We start from the raw sequence: 18,866 nt of genomic DNA on the forward strand, positions 1-18,866 counted from the left end.
TCTATTTTCCATTTTAGAAAGTATCTAAATTATTAGAGTTATAACCCACCATTATTGTCAAAATAAATGTTCATAACATGTTTTTGCCTAAAATGCATCTCTGTCAGCTTAATGCTGCGAGATTTTGCATCAGGTTGTGAGGCTTTCCCATGCACTCTCCTTTCTTCATTAACTAGTTACAATGCACATGCAAAGTATCGCTGAAAATTTTAAATTAAAGATAATTTACTATTTTTATTTTAAAATTATAATTTTAAAAAAAATTAATTTTAATTAATCAATAATTTTATTTTGTAAAGATTCAAGAAAAAATGTTTTAGGAGTCTATCCCGACACCGAGAGAAATGATAGATTGACATGAATATTATGAGTTGTTCGGCAATCAAATCAGTTGTTGGAAGAAAAGAGAGATCTATTGCTCATTATTTTGGTTAACAAGCTATAGAAGTGCAATTTGTTGTTTAGCTATAATTTTTTGGAATAACGATTGGCCAGTGGTATTTTGATTAATAAATAGGTTTCTAAAGAATTGTTAAACACTCAAACTAGTGCACCAGTTCCGTCCATCGCAAACATATATATACTTGTGTCAGTATAATTTATATTCATTCTAGTCAGATGATAAGCCGGGCCTACCTAAAATTTGATATTTTCTATAGAAGTCTGGCTCATGATCAGCCCCGATGGCAAGTTTGGAACCTAAACCTTAGCCCACTCGGTAAACCATTTACAAATACGGGCTCCAAGGGTCAAAACAACCGTAAATACCCTCCATGAGCACAAACCTCCATGGTCCCAGCAACTCATAACGAGACTGTAGCCTTGACAGCATCAACACATCCCTCCACCCAATCCCCTTCAAAAAGTAAAGATTACGAGTATCTAGTACTCCCAGGATAAGATAACCAAGATTCTCCCCGTATCCAACCTAGAGTCCCGGACCCAATCCCAGCTAAAGCTTACCCAATTGCACCCAAGCGGCTGGCCCTCCGGCGATGTGGACCGACCACCACCCAAAATCCCGTGACCCAACTCGCCCTCTTCCCACCTCCATCTTTCCTTTAAAGCCCCCATTTGATAGCAACCACCGTGGGCGAGCCCAACCGGCCACCAACCCTCGTACACCCCCCCCATCAATTTCCCCACGAAAGCAACGACCTTTTACCCCAAATTCCAACCCCATTCCAAGGAAGTCAAGTTTGGTGATTTTGGTCGGGAATCAACGTCTGTTTCCATTCATCAGTTCCTTGTTACAAGCAACAACAAAAGCAGCAGTAAATACCAATAATAGTAAACGAGTGTAAGAGGTGGCAGCCTTGGGCTTAGTAGCTGGTCTTGAACGGCCTGTAGACTTTGAGGTCGGTGACAACTCCGGCGATGGACCCGGCGGCGGCGGCGATGGAGACTATGAGGCAGGCGATGCTGAGCATTTGGAGGCACACCCACCTGGTGCTCCACCTAGGGACCTCCTTTTGGGCTATGTACATCTCTACTGGAAAGTAGACGGTGAGAGGCCAGAAGCCGAGCGCGCCGAGGAGGCCGACGACGTCGTTGAAGAAGGGGAGGAGCATGGAGATGACGGTGGTGAGGACGACGAAGGCGGAGCGCCAGACGAGGCGGAAGAGGTTGAGGTTGTAGGATCTGGTGGAGGTGAGGGGGATCCTGATCTCCTTGGTGATGAAGGTGGACTTGGGCCAGGTTTGAAGCGCCCATTTTTCGATGAAGGCGAAGAGGGGCTGGCAGAAGACCTGGTAGGCGCCGACGAGGTGGATGACGATGGCGGCGTTGGCGATGTCGAGGAGCCAGAAGGGGTTGTAGAAGCCAAAGCCCGTGAGGAGGTTGCCGGGGGCCTCGTCGCCGAATGCGGCATAGCCCATGCAGCCGCAGAGCATGTAGAAGAACGTCGTCACCGCTATGCTCAGCACTGCGGCCTTCTTCATCACCTTCGCCTCCGATGGTGGCGGCGCCTTTACTGTGTCCTGAAGGAGAGCCGCATCAAAAGCGGTGTTTCAGTAACATGATAGGCGAGACAGAGTTTAGAACACGGTAAAAAGCTACTGTTTGATTGGCTTTGAGTTGTTTACCTGGATTTCGATGAGGATGATGGAGAAGGAGTAGGCGAAGGCAATGTCGCCTAAGGCTTGGAGGGTACGCCAGATCTTTTGGGTTTCGGTGACGGCACCGATGCTGATCCCGGTGAGACTGCCTTTGAAACGTTTGTTCCCTGTTTGAGTATAGAGCAGAGGAGAACAGAGAGATTAGGATGTGGGCAATGGAGGAACAAAAAAATAATGTGATAGAAGTACTTTGTTCGCTTGCATGGTTTACCAATGGTTTGAACGATGCCAAGAATGAGGCCAATGGAAGAGTAGGTGAAGGACATGACAGCGGCAACGATGGAAAGCCACCAAATCTGATCGAAGTCAGGAATCTGGGAGAAGATGATCTCCAACACGCCAAATGCAATCATATAAGGATTGCTGGATACGTGACAGGGGCTCTTGTGGCCTTTCTCATGGAAGCAGTTGGACCTCCGGATTGCCCTGTTCCTCAAAACCAAAACAACCGTTTAGAATATCGGAGGTTCCATCTTTCCGAGAAGAAAAGAAGAATAAGAAACGCTCTTTCTTCCATTCCACTTACATCATGCTAATGGAAGCGGCGATGGTGTATCCAATGGCGACTCCAAAGAGGTTTGCATACTGGATATATCCACACATCTTGACTTTGAGACCTCCTGCTCATTTGAAATTTGTTGAGTAAAAGAAGGTGGTTTTTAAGTCAAAAGCTAGCATAAAAAATTCATCTTTGTGATGTAATTTGGTAAGAGAGGACGAGAACAAACCAAGGTAGGCATGAACGGCGTCCATGTAGGTGTAGTTGCGCTTGCCGGTGATGGGATCGCCGGAGCGATAGCAGTCAGCGAGAAGAGTAGAAGTGTAGAAGATAACAAAGGAGAAGAGGAACATGACAGCAGGGCCAGCCACCCATCCGAGCTGCGCGATAGCCCAGGCCAGCGACAGAACGCCGGATCCAATCACCGCCGTGATAATATGCGCACTTGCCGTCCACAAAGTCCCTGAAAAATCCCACCTTTGATTCAGAAACACGAAGAATTCTCGATTCAGAGCGCAACAGTGGAGCAGAGTTTGGATTTTAACCAGTTCTCTTGAGTCGGCCGTCGTCGTCGTAGCACTTGGAGCCTCCCTGGAGCTGCTTCTGGTGTCCCAGCTCTATGGAGACCTCCATTGGAGGGATCCCTGCTTGCTGGTGGTACTTGGTTGCACCGTTCTCACCCATCTTATTCCCCAACCACACAGAGACACGCAGAGTGGACAAGTGAGACCCCTCTACGCTTGGAATTCAGAATGGAGGCTGAGCAAATTAAAGACAGCGAGTGAGCGAGCGAGAGAGGAAGTAAAACTCCGGGACACGGAGTAGCCTCTGCTCTCTGCCCCTCACTAAATAGCACTCCCGGCCACCTAACGCGGCACCCAAGGTTCACACAGTTCCAGAAAAAGGGAGCTTGGAATTGGAAGGTGCACCACGGAAATAAGAATATGGTCACAGTATATATAAATATATAATATAAATCCCAGCCAAAACACCAATCAGTCCAACAAAACTGCCGACTAAATTTTGGAAGAGAGCAGAGGGCAAAGAAAGGGGTGGGGCTTGGGGTCTTAGGCCCTGTTTAGGAAAGTTGTTAGTAGTAGAGTTTTTGGAAATATAGCTGTTTGAAGCAGAGCATTTATAAAAAGCTGTTTGCTGTTTGGTAACTACATTTCTAAAGTGCTGTGACACTTTAACATGTATTTGGTAAACAAAATTAGAAAGTACTTTTGTGTGACAAAATGACCATAAAAATATTACCAGTATTATACAACAATGCATAATAAAATATAATACGTATTAATACATAAATATATAATATAATATAATATTAATGTAATGTAATATAATATTATTATAATATAGTACTATAACATTATGTGTTATAGAATAATAATTTAATATAATATTAAATTATTTAACATAACGTATAAATGTATTATGATATAATGTAATATAATATTATATTTATAGTATAATACAATAATAAATATATAAAATATTATAATTATTAGTGTAAATTAATTTTTCATCATTCTAATGACTATTTATCTCTCTAACAAATTTTCTAGCTAGGTGATAAAATTGGTTAAATAATTATTAATATTTTTATTTATTTATTTATTTAAATCAGATTATTTGCCACTCACTCATTATTTTTTTTATTTTATTTATTTATTTATTTATTTATTATTTTATTTTATTTCATTGAAATATAGAAGGGTCGCCGGCCATGGGTGGTGGCCGGCATGGTGGCTGCCACCGTGAGCAACCACGAGCTCCCAAAACAAAGAAAAAAAAGTAAAAAAAAAAGAAGAAGAAAAAGGAACAGAGGCGGTGGCGTTGAGAGGAAGAAGAAGATAGAGAGGGAGAGGGAGAGGATGGGTGAGAGAGGAAGAGGTGAGATGAGGGTTTTGAGAAAAAAAGTGAGATTTAAATAGAGGTATTTTGATCCAAAAAATAGTTTCACGACAAAGCTGAAAACAACATTTTCGGAAAGTTCTAAATTGGAGCTTCTTCCCAAAAGCTGTTTTCAGCTTCCTGCAAAAGTTGAAACGGCTTTCCAAAAATTTTACCAAACATCATTTTTTATCTAAAAGTACTTTTAGAGGAACAGAAAGTGCTTTTTGGCCGGAAGTGCTTTTTGGCCTTCTAAAAGCTCCCCCAAAGGGGCCTTGGACTACATACAGCCGAGGGAAGTTAAAATGATAGAAGTTACATTGTGACACGTATGTACTATCCCACTAGACTTGGGTCAACGAGTGGGAACGGCCCCTCCAAGCCTTCCACTACCGCTTTTGTTTCCATAATTCTAATCTCATCTTTTTCTCCAGTGTTCCTCTATCTGGAGAGCCTCACAGGATAGCAACACCAACTTGGCCTCTCGCTCTTCTGTCTTTCAACCCAGGATCTCTTCGTATCAAAACTTCTTGCTTCCGGGCCAATCAGGAAAGCTTGAAACCAGCAAAGTGGAAGGTAGAAACTAAAAGAGAGCAGCAGGAGGGAACTGGGAAGATTCTGAGAAGATATATTTGCCTCCCTGCTTACCTTTTGCATTCTCCACTGTTGAGACTACCAGTATCTTCTTTGTAATCTTTGTCTACTCCTTCTATTGATGTTGCTGCAGCTGTTCAGTTCTATGAGAGACGTATATTTAATCTGATATCAATTATTCGTTGAGAAGATCTTGGGAGCCTAAATAATACCTTTCGGCTAGTTATTTTGGATGAGATCCTGAATTGTTACAAATAGTATTATAGCGAACTCGGATTATAGTCTCTGTGGACTAGAGGACACTACAGCACGGGTTCATGAAGGCCGACCACGGGCCGATCGTGGTGCTTGTAATTAGATTTGAATGAATTTGAACTCTTAGCCTGACGAAAATGTAAGGGCTTGAATGGAATTAAAGGAAAATGCAATGCAAATAATGGTTAATGAATAAAATTTGAACTTTTAGCTTGACAAGGATGTGGTGCAGACGTGTATTTAGTTCTACATCGATTATTCTTTAAGAAAATCTTGGATACTTAAACAAGACTAAAGAGCCCAAAAAAATTCTTTCTAGTTAGCCTTTTTGGGTGAGGTTTTGGTTGTTACATGCTCTGGAAGTGGAATTGAAGGAGGAGAGGGAAAAGAATGTGGGGAAAAAGAAGCAGAGTTAGGCGCTAGAGTAGACCGAGGACAGTCAAAAATATATAGCCAAATTCCTCTGGCACCAAAGATCTGTCTTAATTTATTAGCACACAGAGCACATAGTTAGATCTCCCCGCACCAAAAATCTATCAAGATTCATTCTGTACACATTTTAATATTTCCTTTCCTATGTTTTTTTTTAACTCTTAAAATCTGCAGCTCATTTATAACAGGCCTTGTACAGCTGCTGTATATATTTGGTCCTGCGTCGCAATAGAATTTGAGCTATTAAGCCTTATTCTATTTTACACTAGGAGACTCTTCTTTCGGAATGGAAGCTGGTGCTGTTGCTTGGTTTATATGGGGGATGAGGTGAGGCTGTGGATTAAGTATAAAATAATAGAAATAAGAAAGCTCATGCAGTTGCCGAGCTCCGCACGTTGTGCGGCTTTTTGTGAGAACTGTGCGGGTGTATGTTAGTCCTAGACCAATTATTCGCTGAATAGAATTTGGATACTTATATAAGATCAAAAAATCTAAATAATACTTTCCAGCTAGTCATTTTAAATGTGGTCATGGATTATTACACTTTTAGTTTATTCTTGTTAAGAACAGTAAGATTACCCTACATCTCGGCACCTTTATCCACGTTAGTTTCTTATGCATATCTTAATTAGTGTCATGTGCTTTAATGTATGCAGCTTTTCCTACATGCCATAACTTATTTATGGGGACTTTCTCCATTAATCTTTCAATTACATTTCCAGTTTCTTTACAGACAACAAAAATATCATTGTATTTAAAATGTAATCCAATAAATTATATCTTTAATTTTTCCCCTTAGGGTCTATATCTTTGTCAAAAGCTAGCCAAAGTCGCATGTTTAACAGAGAAAAGCAAAGAGAGCCATGATTAGAATTGGGTGGTCGAGGTAAGAACATCGTTTCAATAGACAAATCCATTTTGGCTTTGTTTATTTGCTCTTAGTCACTTAATCTGCGCTCAAACAGAGGAGGATGGAACAAAGTGGGTAATAAATTAAAACTAAAAGAAGAATGGGAATGATATCAGAACTTCTTTCCTAGCTTCCATCATTAGACACAAACCATTACGATACACATATGCATAAATAAATGGACTTGGCACTTGTTCTCCTCTCCTTTTGTGTCCCAAAGACTGAGGAAGCCAAAGTCAAGAACATCAATCATGCCAAGACATGGGAAACATTTTACTCAGTGTGAACAAATTTTTTTCGTTGATAACAATGATTTGCTAGTGGTGGTTTAAAGATAGTGGTTAATCAATGGCACCATTGACATATAGGATAGTAGGAATTGCTCGATGTCGAGCATTTCTTCTCCATCCACATGTAAAGGGTAGGAAAAAATTCCACCACCACCTCCCCTTGCTTCCCGATTGGCAGAACTTTTTATTACATAAGTGATTGCCATGATGATGGAGTGGTGAGAAGGAAGTTATATTATGTGTCTCAAGACATGCATCATCTGCAGGAATTAGGATAATTTTAGATGAATTAGTGAAAAAAATTAGAGTATATTTGGTTGGAGGGAGTTGGAATCTGAAATGAGAATAAGAATGAGTGACTTTCATTGCGAAGATTTGATCGGAGGAAGTTCTATTTTCATTCTAATTTTATGAAGGAATATGAATTCCCCAATTTCTCAAAATGCAATTCCTATTCTTCTTTAGTATTTCAATTCCATTTTGATTCTGGATATGAACCAAACACATCGACAGATGCGGCTATTTCGATCTCCATCCTATCTATTTTGATTTCGTTTTCCGTCTGAGGCTAAACACACCCTTACATACGTGTGTTATTTTTGGGCAATTGGCTGCACACGTGCTTTGTCAGGTAAAAAAAAAAGAGGAAAGGAAGACTATTTATGTGTGTCTGAAACATGATGTACAAAGACAATGCAGTGGGTCGGTCTCTCCGGTATTGTCCTTAATTTTAACCCAATTATATTTTTGAAGACTAGTTTAGGTTTGGTTTAGGAAATTTAAATAAAAATTATTAATTGACATTTTAACATCCTTATATAATGAAGTCATATTCAAATTTCCACATCGATTTAAAATAAGTATTTTATTTCATGATAATGAAGCCAAGTAACAACATCATTTTATTGCTATGATTATTTATTATTTTTGTTATAAACGACTACTAATGGCTGCCACAGATATCACTATCTTATTTTACAAAAGTCTCATCATAGCTTGAGAAGGCAAAATGTCACGCCTCTGCCTGCACGGAGCACGTGAGGCACCCAGTGCCCACGTGGTGGCTACATGAGGAGGAAATACAGGGCTCTCCTGCCAAATATTATCCGGTTTCGGGGTTTCACGCAGGCATCCTTCATTCCTTTCCGGTTTTGTTTTCCTTCCAAAATGCGTCTACAGGATTTGGAGATACCCGCCTCATATGCCTAGGCTCTAGAACGAGTCTTTCCGATGTGAAACTATTGGGCCTTACACCCCCACGCAGGCGGGGGCGTGACACAAACAATGTGTCACTATTTTTGTTATAACTATATTCATATACAATCTATATTGCTGAAATCTGTCTAGCTGCAAGATAATTACATTTAGAGCACCAATTTCTTTAAGTGTGTGAAGAGGATAAGATAAAAGGGGAATATATTTCTCCTTTGTGTGCCTCTGCCTTTATATTTTCATGTGCCGATCACCCTTATTAAAATTAAAAAAGTAAAAATAAAAATAAAGAAAAAACCAGCAATATTGTCGATACAGGAATATAGTAAATAAGATATCAGTTTGATTTGAAATTCTATGTTAATACCCTCACTAAACTCAGAATCTCTTATGCTGCATGTTTTGCACCGTAGAGAGCCGTACAAGTTTGAATAGTCATCACATTATCCATTTTGGAAATAAATGGCGCTTCTTTGTTTCATCCGCATGTTATATTGCACCAAAACTAATTCTATTCAATTCCTCAAGACAAGAAACTGTTAGCCTAGATGCACAAAAATAATTGATACATTAATAATTAAATATTTCTAATATTCAAAAATAGTAAATAAGAAGAATAAACTAGCAAATAATTAACTTGTCAATATAATAATAAAATAAAGAAAGAGAGAGAATATGGCCTGTCGATCGAAGCACGCTGATGCGTTGTCCCAGAAAAATTTATGTCCCCCACGCATGAGTCTGCTGGCACAGATCTTCTATAGATATGAAGACCCAATACAGAACCATGTCTTTCCTATCAGTGCGCCTTCAAAGAAGAGCACGTTCACGCTTGCAGATAGCTCAAAAGAAACTTAGAAAAATTATAAAGAGAATTTTTTTTTTCTTTATTTCTTTTCTCCCCAATGATCCTTAGAGCCCTTTTTATATAGACTCTTGGAATAGAGAGAAGAAAAAATTTTGATTATGTTTGAAATAATCCCTAAAGCCCTTTATATAGGCTTAGGCACGTCAAAAGAAGCAGACTCTCCTTCTGCAGATCGATGACGTGTCTTTTTTTGCTCCTTTGATCATGCGGCTTGTTGCATCTTGACTGCCCATACTTCCTTTGGGAATTTTTTCATGTTTGCTCCCTTGCTTATGCGTTAATTCTTGCCACTTGGCCATTGACTAATTTGTTTTTCAAAATTTTAAAATATTTAATTTAATTCAACAGAAACAGCCATGGATCTCTAATCGGTTATTTAGATTTACACCACAAAAGATCCGAACTTGTGCCAAGTGCGTTAACCTACTCCTCTTTGTGGAAAATGGAAGTGATAGAAACCTAGTGGAGGACCAACCATAAACCCATGTTTATTGACCTTTCCGGGTAAAATTCCAGCCCTCACTGGCTCGGAGGGGAGCAAGGTTCCGTGGGAGGTCGCATCACTGTGAAAACTCCCTCACGGATTTAATATTGGAGCATCAGATTGGCTTACTGTCTGATTCTAGATTGGCTGCCAAAACTTGGCCCCACAACTATAAACAAACCTTCTCGGCTGGTTTGAAGTCATCAATGGAGGCAGTGTCCGAGTCTAAGAAAGTGCCAAAGAAGGCAAGCAACTCAAAGGTATCGTCCGCGTGCGATGCACAGCTCGCCGCGGCAATGATGAAACGACTAGGGTTTTCTAAAGAGAAGGAGAGACAAAAATTTTCCTTGCAAATTAGGCCACTTGTGTAAGATGATAAGAGATTTTAACTTAATCATTTTCTTTTTTTTTACTTGGTAACATCAATTTATCCATATTTTATAGCTGTTTATAGTAAGAAAATATAAAATATATAAATAAATCTACATCATCCTATTAGCTTAAGCTTTTAGGACAAGTGGTGATTTCAACATGGTATCTTAAGCTTTTAGGACAAGTGGTGATTTCAACATTCATAACCTCATCAAAACGATTAGATAGAAAGTATTATCCGAGTTTTTTGGTTTTTTCTAATCTATTCAATGTCAAGCCTAAATTCTCCCTTGGCGCGTAAGTTATTTAAGACTTGGCATTTTTACTAGATTAAAAATCAAAAGTCATTCAAACTTAATCACAAATATTATGGATTCAATCACAAATACCATCTAAATACCACTCATGTTGTAGTATTCTCTAATTCACATGATCATGGATCAAACCTGCTTTGAAACTATTTGTAATGAAAGAGCAACATCATCCCAAAAAACTACCCAAAAAATATTATTTTGATTTTTTGGTTATGTATAAATATCCAAGATTTGTGCGGTAAATAATGAATGCGGGAGTAAACATATACATGCATGAAATCTCATATATTTAGACCCAAATAATGTACACATAGTGAGGCCAGAACTACTAAACGATGGAGCTCACATAGATTCATTTTAGAGTTAGTTCTATAATTGAGAGGTTACAATTCAAGACAAAGCTGATCTATGTCTAATAAAACTTAATGCTCGGGCATAATGAAAGGGAGTATGGACTGCTGTCATTGCTTATCTAACTCAAAAGTATTTTTTGTATTTTGTATTACTTGATAACTACATTCCAATATTCGAGAGGTGCAATTTTCTTATTTCTTTTATATATTTTGTGAGTAGCCATGGAGATGAGAAAACTGATAGGATCTGCAGGACACCCAGTTTCATATTTGATATTAGATATAAAAAATATTAGGACAAAGTCAAGCACCATGAGAGACCCAACTCAGTTATGTACTTAATCATGTGGGAGTTTCTAGTCAAATAACTGAGTGCAGGATTGAACTAGATTGTTTTGAAGGTCAAGAATTTTTTTTTCAAAAAATTAGATTTCACAGTTCCGTGGTGGCCTTGCAACTTCAGAGCTTGTTAATGGAAACCCCTCTCTCTAAGCAGGCAGACGAGGGCTCCTACCAACATTAACTATGGAGCTTTGTCACATCCACATACCATGAATCATGCACTACGCTGCAGATATCAGAAGAAACAACATAACCTACTATTTGCTTAAGAAAAAAGGAAGCCTAGTATTAGATAACCTATAAATCAAAATCTTGGAGCACTTCATTGGAAGTCGAATGCAAAACCTGTTCCACTTGGAGAATGGTATATATTAGCCACTGGACGAGACCTAGGTATGATTGCGATGATTCGCTAGGTCCTGAACAAGTCAATAATATGATGCAAATGTTGGACTCATTATGATAGAGAAATTGAAATTTCTATCTTGTTTCTGTTCTATTTCCTCGATGGATATTACATCTCTCTCTCTCTCTCTCTCTCTCTCTCTCTCTCTCTCTCTCTCTCCTTTTTTTCTCAAAAGACACAGATACACCCTTTTAAGTTTGAGCCATTTATATTTAGACCCTAAAAGTTTAAAAAGTATTGACTAACCATCAAAACTTCAAATTCGTTGTAATTTAGCCTAATCATCAATCTTTGTTACAAAACATTATCAAGTGAGGATCATTTGATAGCTAAACTTCTGTAAAATTTTCAGAACTATCTTTCTCACTAATTTAGCAAGGAACTCTTATTTTGGCATGATTTGAAAGGGAATGCTTTGAAATCTCTATAAGTAGATGAATGACAAAGGATAGACTGCTTTGAGAATTGTACAAACGAAAGGATGATAAAGAAAGGGGCCCTTTGAAATCTATGCAGGTGGGTGGATGATAGAGGATAGGGTGTTTTAAGATCTGTGCAGGATGGTTGGATGATAGAAGATGGGTTGCTTTGAGATTTATGCAAGCAGATGAATTGGATAGAGGTTGGGTTCTTTGAGATATGTGTAACGGACAAATATAGAGGATGGAGCGCTTGGAGATCTGTGCAAGCAGATGAATGATAAAGGACAAAGCGCTTTGAGATCTATGCAGATGGATGGATGATAAAGGATAGAGTGCTTTGAGATCTACGTTGGTGGATGGATAATAAAGGGTGGAGCACTTTGAGATATGTGCAGGCACATGGATGATAGAAGATAGAGTGTTTTGCGATTTGTATAGATGAATGGATAACAAATGATGGAGTGCTTTAAGAGCTGTGCAAGTGTATGGATGATGATGGATGGAGCATTTTGAAATTTGTGTAAACAGATGGATGATCGAGTATGGAGCGGTTTGAGATCTATGTAGACGAATGAATGATGAAGGATGCTGCACTTTAAGATCTATGCAAACAAATAGATGACAACGGAGGGAGCGCTTCGAGATATATTCAGACAGATAAATGATAAGAGATAGAGTGCTTTGAGATTTGTCCAAAATGGATGAATGATGGAAGATAAAGCACTTTAAAATCTGTGCAGATAGATGAATGACACAGGATAGAATGATTTAAGATATTTGCAAATGGATGAATGATAGAAGATTGAGCATTTTGAGATTTGTGTAGGTAATAGGATGACAAACTAGGTGCTTTAAAATCTATGCAGATGGATGGATGATAGAAAACGAAATGCTTTGAGATCTGTGCAAACAGATGGATAGCAAATAGTGGAGTGCTTTAAGATCTATGCAAATAGATGAATGATAAAGGATGGAGTGCTTTAAGATCTGTGCAAGTGGATGAATCACAAAAAGATTAAGCGCTTTTAGATGGAGTGAAAACTATGACCCGGCCTCTCTGAGTCGAGTATTTTGATCTTTTTTCACTCCATTTATGGTGTCAGGATCCAGATAGACGGCTAGGCCATTTTGCAACGAAAATAAAGTTTGAAGATTATGAAATGCATATTCGACCAAAATAAAGTTGTTCTTCTCGGGTGTATTCTGTCCATGTTTTCTTCCCTTACTGAAATATTTTGTGAACAAGGAACATAAAAGTTTCTAAAGAGCCTGAAGCTTATCTAGTTATAAACAAATTAGAATTTTGGACAACGCTTATTAATGACCATCACAGAGTTCTCGGTGACCGGAAGCTGAAATTGATCAAATGATCCACCCACAAGGATAGAAGCCCACAAAAATGGCTCTCATCCCTTGTGATTCTCTCTCTCTCTTCATTAGAACAACAATCTTTGTCAATAACTCCATCATGTGCCATCATGCCTTATCTCATCTACATAGGGCCATGGATCAAAATTATGATCCACTGAAGGCACATTATGTATTTATGACATGATCAAACATAGTGCTTAAACAATGTTAAGAACTATTAATCAAAGTCCAACATGATAGGCACGCAAATGTAACTAAAAGTTGTAAGCCAAGCATGTCAAATTAAGGCGGACGATGAAGTTCTTGGCTAAACTTAAATATGATAAGTTTCGTTGAGACTGGGAGGTCAGGTTGGTTGATATGCAGTAGATGGTAGGAAAGATTACCAAAGATCATTAACTATTAAATACGAGTGCAAAATGTCTTCTCTCAAGCTTATCCAACAATGGAGATAAGAAGTTCACAAGACATTAATCAAACTTATGGTCTACAATGGCCAAGGGAGGTCTAAGAAAGCTGCTAAAAACCCCTTGAGTTCTAACAGAGGCGTCAGCAAGCACAAATCACTTTAATTTAATTGATAGGTTGCTAACATTAGTTTAAGAGAGGAGTTCGCTCAGAACAGAGGCTGGCATGAGGGATGGGAGACCTTGGGGAGTGAGTTCATCAAAAAGATTCTCGATCTACAGCTGATATGTTTGAATGGGGAACCATCACTCCATTGCTTTCACTGTGGTCAGGGAAGTTGTCCACCTTCTAAAATGGGTCTCAAAGTCCACATCTAAGCTCAATGTCCACACAGTTTAATGTATACACACACAAACACATATTTATATCTATATATACATATACATGCATATATAGATTTAAAAGTAACTAAAATTTTAAATCTTCCCGATCATATCTAATTGTCTGAATTATATTTTCTTACCTCTTACATCAAAATTGAAAATGGCTATAAAATCTTTTCTTTACACTATATCATAATATACATAAAATAACAAATAATAATATTAATTCGATGCCAATGTCTACTTATATACAGTGCTACACTTTTGTTTTTTTTTTTGGTAAAAATGGTATTTCATATAGCTCTTAAATGAGTATAGCTAGCCAAATCAGAAGAAAGAAAATGAAACAAAGAAACAGGAATCTCAGCAGTCGTAGTCCAGATGAAGTCTTCAGAATATCTAGCTACGAAGGAAGCAATCCAATTTGTAGCTCTGTTTGTCTTCGAAAAAATATGAGCAGAAAAACTTTGCAAAAAAAAAATTAGCATGCACGTCACGTCAGTGGTGCACCAGAGAAACAAATTAGAATGAGATGCACGGGTGCAATTTTAGATACAGAGTCCATAAAAACTAAAAGATACGAGCTAATTATGATGCATATGGTGTAAGATATAATTTTAAATAATATTTAGACGGTCAAAATGCAAGTGGAGGGCCAAGTTGGTGGCCTCCTGATAAGGTGATTTGAGGGATGGCGACGGCCATAAAAAGAGTGGGAAAGCAGGAGAATCCTGGCTCAAAGATTCCATAGCATCCGCAGCCACTCAGGTGATTTCAATGTCATTGTTTATTAGTTGTCAGAAGGCCCTCCTTGGGCGGCGGACCGTCCAAAGTGCGGTGGAAGTGGGGCGATCGAGCGTCGGTACTTCCCCGGCGGCCGGAGTCAACGGCGGCCCCGCCACTGAAGTTGGTGCTGCCCTCCCGCGCCACTGAGGACACCTTTTTTTTCCTTCTCTCACCTCTTTCCCGGCGCTTTCGCATCCATCGTTATCTACAGTGAGCCCGGCGCGTGGATTGCTTCTGCTTGAGCCCGCTAGGATGGGGGTTTCCCCCTGTTTAGCCTCCACTTTTCTCAGTTAAAGTAGGCTTTTAGGTTTTGAGGACTAGAAAACTTTAAGAAGCGTCTTATTTATCCTTCTTCGGAAGGGTTAATGAGGGAGTGCATAATCACCAAAGAAAAAAATGTTCGTTTAAAGTGAAGCTGGGTTTGCCTCCGTTTGGGAGTTTGGGAAGAAAAGGAAAGAAAGAAAAACTCTAATGGGGAGGAAAAAAAAAAAAAGAATGAAATAGAATAGGCTTTCCTTTCCTCTTGTTTGGAAGTTTTAGGAGAAAAAAGAAAGTACTTTTTTTTCCTCTTGTTTGAAAGTTTGGCGAGAAAAAAAAAGAAAGCATATCTTATTAACACTTTTACTAAAATATTTTTATTATAAAAGGGGTATGCTTATGAGTAGAGGGTAAAATAGGTATTATAAAAATTTATTAAGTTCTAATTTTTTTCTCTCCAAATTCTTTCACTTATGGAAGAAAAGAAAGGAGAGAATTGAAGACCAAAATTTTCCCTCCTATTTCCTTTTTTTCTTTTTCTTTTCCTTCACTAAAAAACTTCCAAATATCAAAATTTTTAACTTCCCCTCAATTCCAAGTTTTCAAAAGGAGCTGATGTTTTGTTGGACTAAATTGAAGCAACGATGACTAACAGATTCTTATGCAACTTTTTCCTTCAAGCTGTCATGGGAGCACGCTGTTTGATGATATTTTAGCTTGATGTCCAACCACATACTGCCACTTTAAGGTATTAGCAAGTTGGAAAAATCATCAATGCACTTTTAAAAATATAATTACCAAAATAAGAGAAAGGAATGGCTAGAAATCTACCATGGAAAAGGGAGCATTTAAATAATTAACTAGCGGCTGGGGTAGGAGAAAAGGCATTGAACATTGGTTAGATTGGAAACTAAAGGCCCATCTAAATGAATGCCCTCTCATTTCTAACTAGTGCATTTTTTTAAAAAAAAATAAACAAAAATAAATTAATTAAAACATACTTTTATTTAGAACAGAAAAGATAATCCTTTTGGTAAGAAAGGAAAGAAGACATTGAGTGGGATAGAAAGGAGGTAGACTCAGCGATTGACAACGTTATTGTGTTAGAGATTTTAAGCTTAAAGCACCCCGCATGAAATTTCACCGCTTAGCGTTTTAGGCTAAACACGTTTTTAAAGAGACCAATGGCCGTTGCAGATTGAGTATCTGTGTACGTGGTTAAATACTCTGGCAGCACATTGTGGATCCAGATAGAAGAGTTGCCTAAGATATTTCACGATTTATCGTCTTCTGATTTTATTGGATATGCCTTCGTATAGTCTGACTTGTCCAGTCTTAGCGAACAAAAAAAAAATCATCTCATGGTGACCGGACCGACCCGTCACCTTATTCTTCCCCCATTTTTCGCCCCTGACTCAGGTGACTGTACATTGACGTCATCAAGCCCATTTATAGTGGGGTCCACGTTCAACTAAATCCCAAGCACGACGCCTGGCTCTACAGCCTCTACGTAGGAAAACCTGGAGCACGTCATAGCCTGCACGGCCCAAGAGCCAGAGGCCCAAGGAAGTGCACATTTCGACCGGGAGTCAGCCCGGCCCATTAAAACGCTATTTAATGGCCCCTGGGTGGCACAGTGCGTGATCCCCTACGCTCGAAGTCGTGCATGGGCTCACCGCATCAACATGCTCATGTACCATAGTCTTGCTCTCTTGGAGCTTTCCAGGATTGAAGATAATAACGTTATCGATACAAGTAAAATTGCTAGATGACACAATGGGAATGATGATCCATCGAACACAAATGTCACGCCTCCGCCTACGCGGGGAGGCACGTAAGGCACCTAGCACCCATATGGGGGCCACATGAAGGGGGAACATGAGGCTCTCCTACCAGATATTGTTCGATTCCGGGGCCTGCATCCGGTTTCTGGGCCCACACGCGCGCCGCACTCACTGCTCAGATCCCTTTCCGATTTTGTTTTCCACCCAAAATGCGTCTGCAGAATTTGGAGACACCCGCTTCATATACCCAAGCTCTGGAACGAGTTTTTTCGATGTGGGACTATTGGGCCTCACACAAATGCCACATTCTCTGCTCGTGGAAAACCTATTTTGCCTGGCCACCGGGGACATGCATTCCCTAGCACTCCTACGGTGTCATGTAGAAGCTAGTGGACGACAACCGCCCTCGCCTGGCCTTGAATCCATCCAACCTTCATTGTCGAGTCACCTTCGACAATACTGCAATCTGCTCTCAGAACCCGCCATCCATTTACGAAGAAGCAAATGGGGTGGATGACCGTATTGCTTCTTATTTAGCTCAGCACTCAGGTGAGATTCTATGGACTGACTCGCCATCCATGCCAATTCGGCTTTGGGATATTTTATTTGCTGATTTTATGGGATGTACTTATATTAGATATGTATGATCCGCCTGTTCTATCAAAAAGAAAAAAAAAAAAGAAATCCTACTTTGCAATGGGCTTAAATCTAGCTTGATGAGGCTGCAAGTCGTATGCTTAACTCTGTAGTAGCGTTGGCACATGGCAAACAAGTAGAGATCATAAGGTTTAGGCAGTGTGCAACATGGGGTGAGGTGCTCAACGGGCAGGCCCGGCCGAGTTCATGCTCGACTTAATCAAAGGTATAATTAGAATTTGTCAGGCTCAAGTCTAGTCTAGCCTTCAGGCCTACTTTCCATGCCCAAACACAGTAGTTTCACATATTTAGGACTTTCGGGCCAAATTTCACACTTTCTAGACTTTTTTTTTAATTTAAAAAATATAAAAAAAAAACTTGCAAAGATTAAATATTTGAAATGGAATGGTAAGATCCATAAATTTGTGTTTATAGTTGTTTATAAAAAGTATTGGTGCACGCTCTTTAGAGCGTTAGAATGCGTCTTCTGGTCCTCATGTGGGTGATTCCCCATGGAAGAGAGTTATTAATATGTTTTTAATCACCAAAAATAGATTCTTAAAGCATAAGTATATATTATATATTATATAAAATCTGGACCGGACCGAGCTCAAGCTGCACTAAACTAAATCTAAGTTTCTGCTTGTCTCATATATATTTCAAGCCTAGTCCAATCTGTGGGGTTTTAAATCCAAGCTCAGATCCATCCAAAATGCTTTGTCCAGCTTGCCTTGCGAACAGATCTAGGTATGGTAGTGCCATCGATACTCTAATTAAGCGCAGCTTGGTACATCAGTCAGAGGCCCTTGCGTGTCAACCTCAAGATGCTTGTAGGGCTCAACCACCTAACCAACAATAAGGGACAAAAAAATAATGCAGGCAACTTTGGCGGGTTGGTGCTAGATGGAGGTACGCGGAGCGGTGCAAACTTTGTTATACGGAGCCCGCACTCCAGTATGGTGGCAGCAGGTGGCTGCCAATTGTTTGACACGTCAGTTCTGGGGATAGAGTTGCGAGCTACTTAGACTGGTCTCTAACCTGAGCGGCAGGTGCTGCAGACCAGTTCAATCATTCTAGAGGGCAATTCGGCCAAGGTTATCGGATGGATTTGGGAGAAGTCGAGTGGTGAGAGTACTGACCACCCCCTGATCCGGGACATAGGGATGATGATGAGGGATGGGGTGGCTTTTCAGGCCGAGTATGTATTCAGAGAAGCCAACGGAGCGGCCGACTAGGTGGCTGCCTATGTGGCCCACCACTCAGGATATACCCTCTATTCAGGAGAGAGGAGCTGCCACAGGCACTCCACGAGCTAATGTCTTTTGATTTCTTGAGTGTATTTGTACACGTATTGTATGAAGAACCTGCCAAAAAAAAAAAAGCAGCAGAAGTGAAAGTCTGATCATTGACTGTGTAGAACAATAAGTTCAAATTATACCATCACTATAGCTGATTTAGACCTAGCTAACGATGA

General features: G+C 39.6%; 1 protein-coding gene across 1 annotated transcript; it reads right to left on the bottom strand.

The window, feature by feature from the left end:
• Positions 1-1,206: 1,206 nt before the first annotated feature.
• On the bottom strand, positions 1,207-3,658 carry LOC103713810 (amino acid permease 3-like). The gene is made up of 6 exons (XM_088709889.2): positions 3,162-3,658; positions 2,846-3,079; positions 2,644-2,737; positions 2,329-2,543; positions 2,085-2,224; positions 1,207-1,979 (listed from the first exon to the last, which is right to left on the bottom strand). The coding sequence occupies exons 1-6, from the start codon at positions 3,298-3,300 to the stop codon at positions 1,323-1,325; spliced, it is 1,479 nt and encodes a 492-aa protein (XP_088566015.2). The 5' UTR covers positions 3,301-3,658; the 3' UTR covers positions 1,207-1,322.
• Between the last annotated feature and the right edge of the window lie 15,208 nt (positions 3,659-18,866).

The sequence above is a fragment of the Phoenix dactylifera genome, chromosome 13, assembly GCF_051530095.1.
Source record: "Phoenix dactylifera cultivar Ajwa chromosome 13, Ajwa_hap1_PhDact_Kaust_v1.1, whole genome shotgun sequence".
Taxonomy (NCBI): Eukaryota; Viridiplantae; Streptophyta; class Magnoliopsida; order Arecales; family Arecaceae; genus Phoenix; species Phoenix dactylifera.

Excerpts from the sequence above, each read along its gene's own strand:
- LOC103713810 (XM_088709889.2), bottom strand. The coding sequence starts at position 3,300 with ATGGGTGAGAACGGTGCAACCAAGTACCACCAGCAAGCAGGGATCCCT. Across the intron at positions 3,080-3,161 it reads CGGCCGACTCAAGAGAACTG|GGACTTTGTGGACGGCAAGT; the intron begins GTTAAAATCCAA and ends GGGATTTTTCAG. Across the intron at positions 2,544-2,643 it reads GCCGCTTCCATTAGCATGAT|GGCAATCCGGAGGTCCAACT; the intron begins GTAAGTGGAATG and ends TTTGAGGAACAG.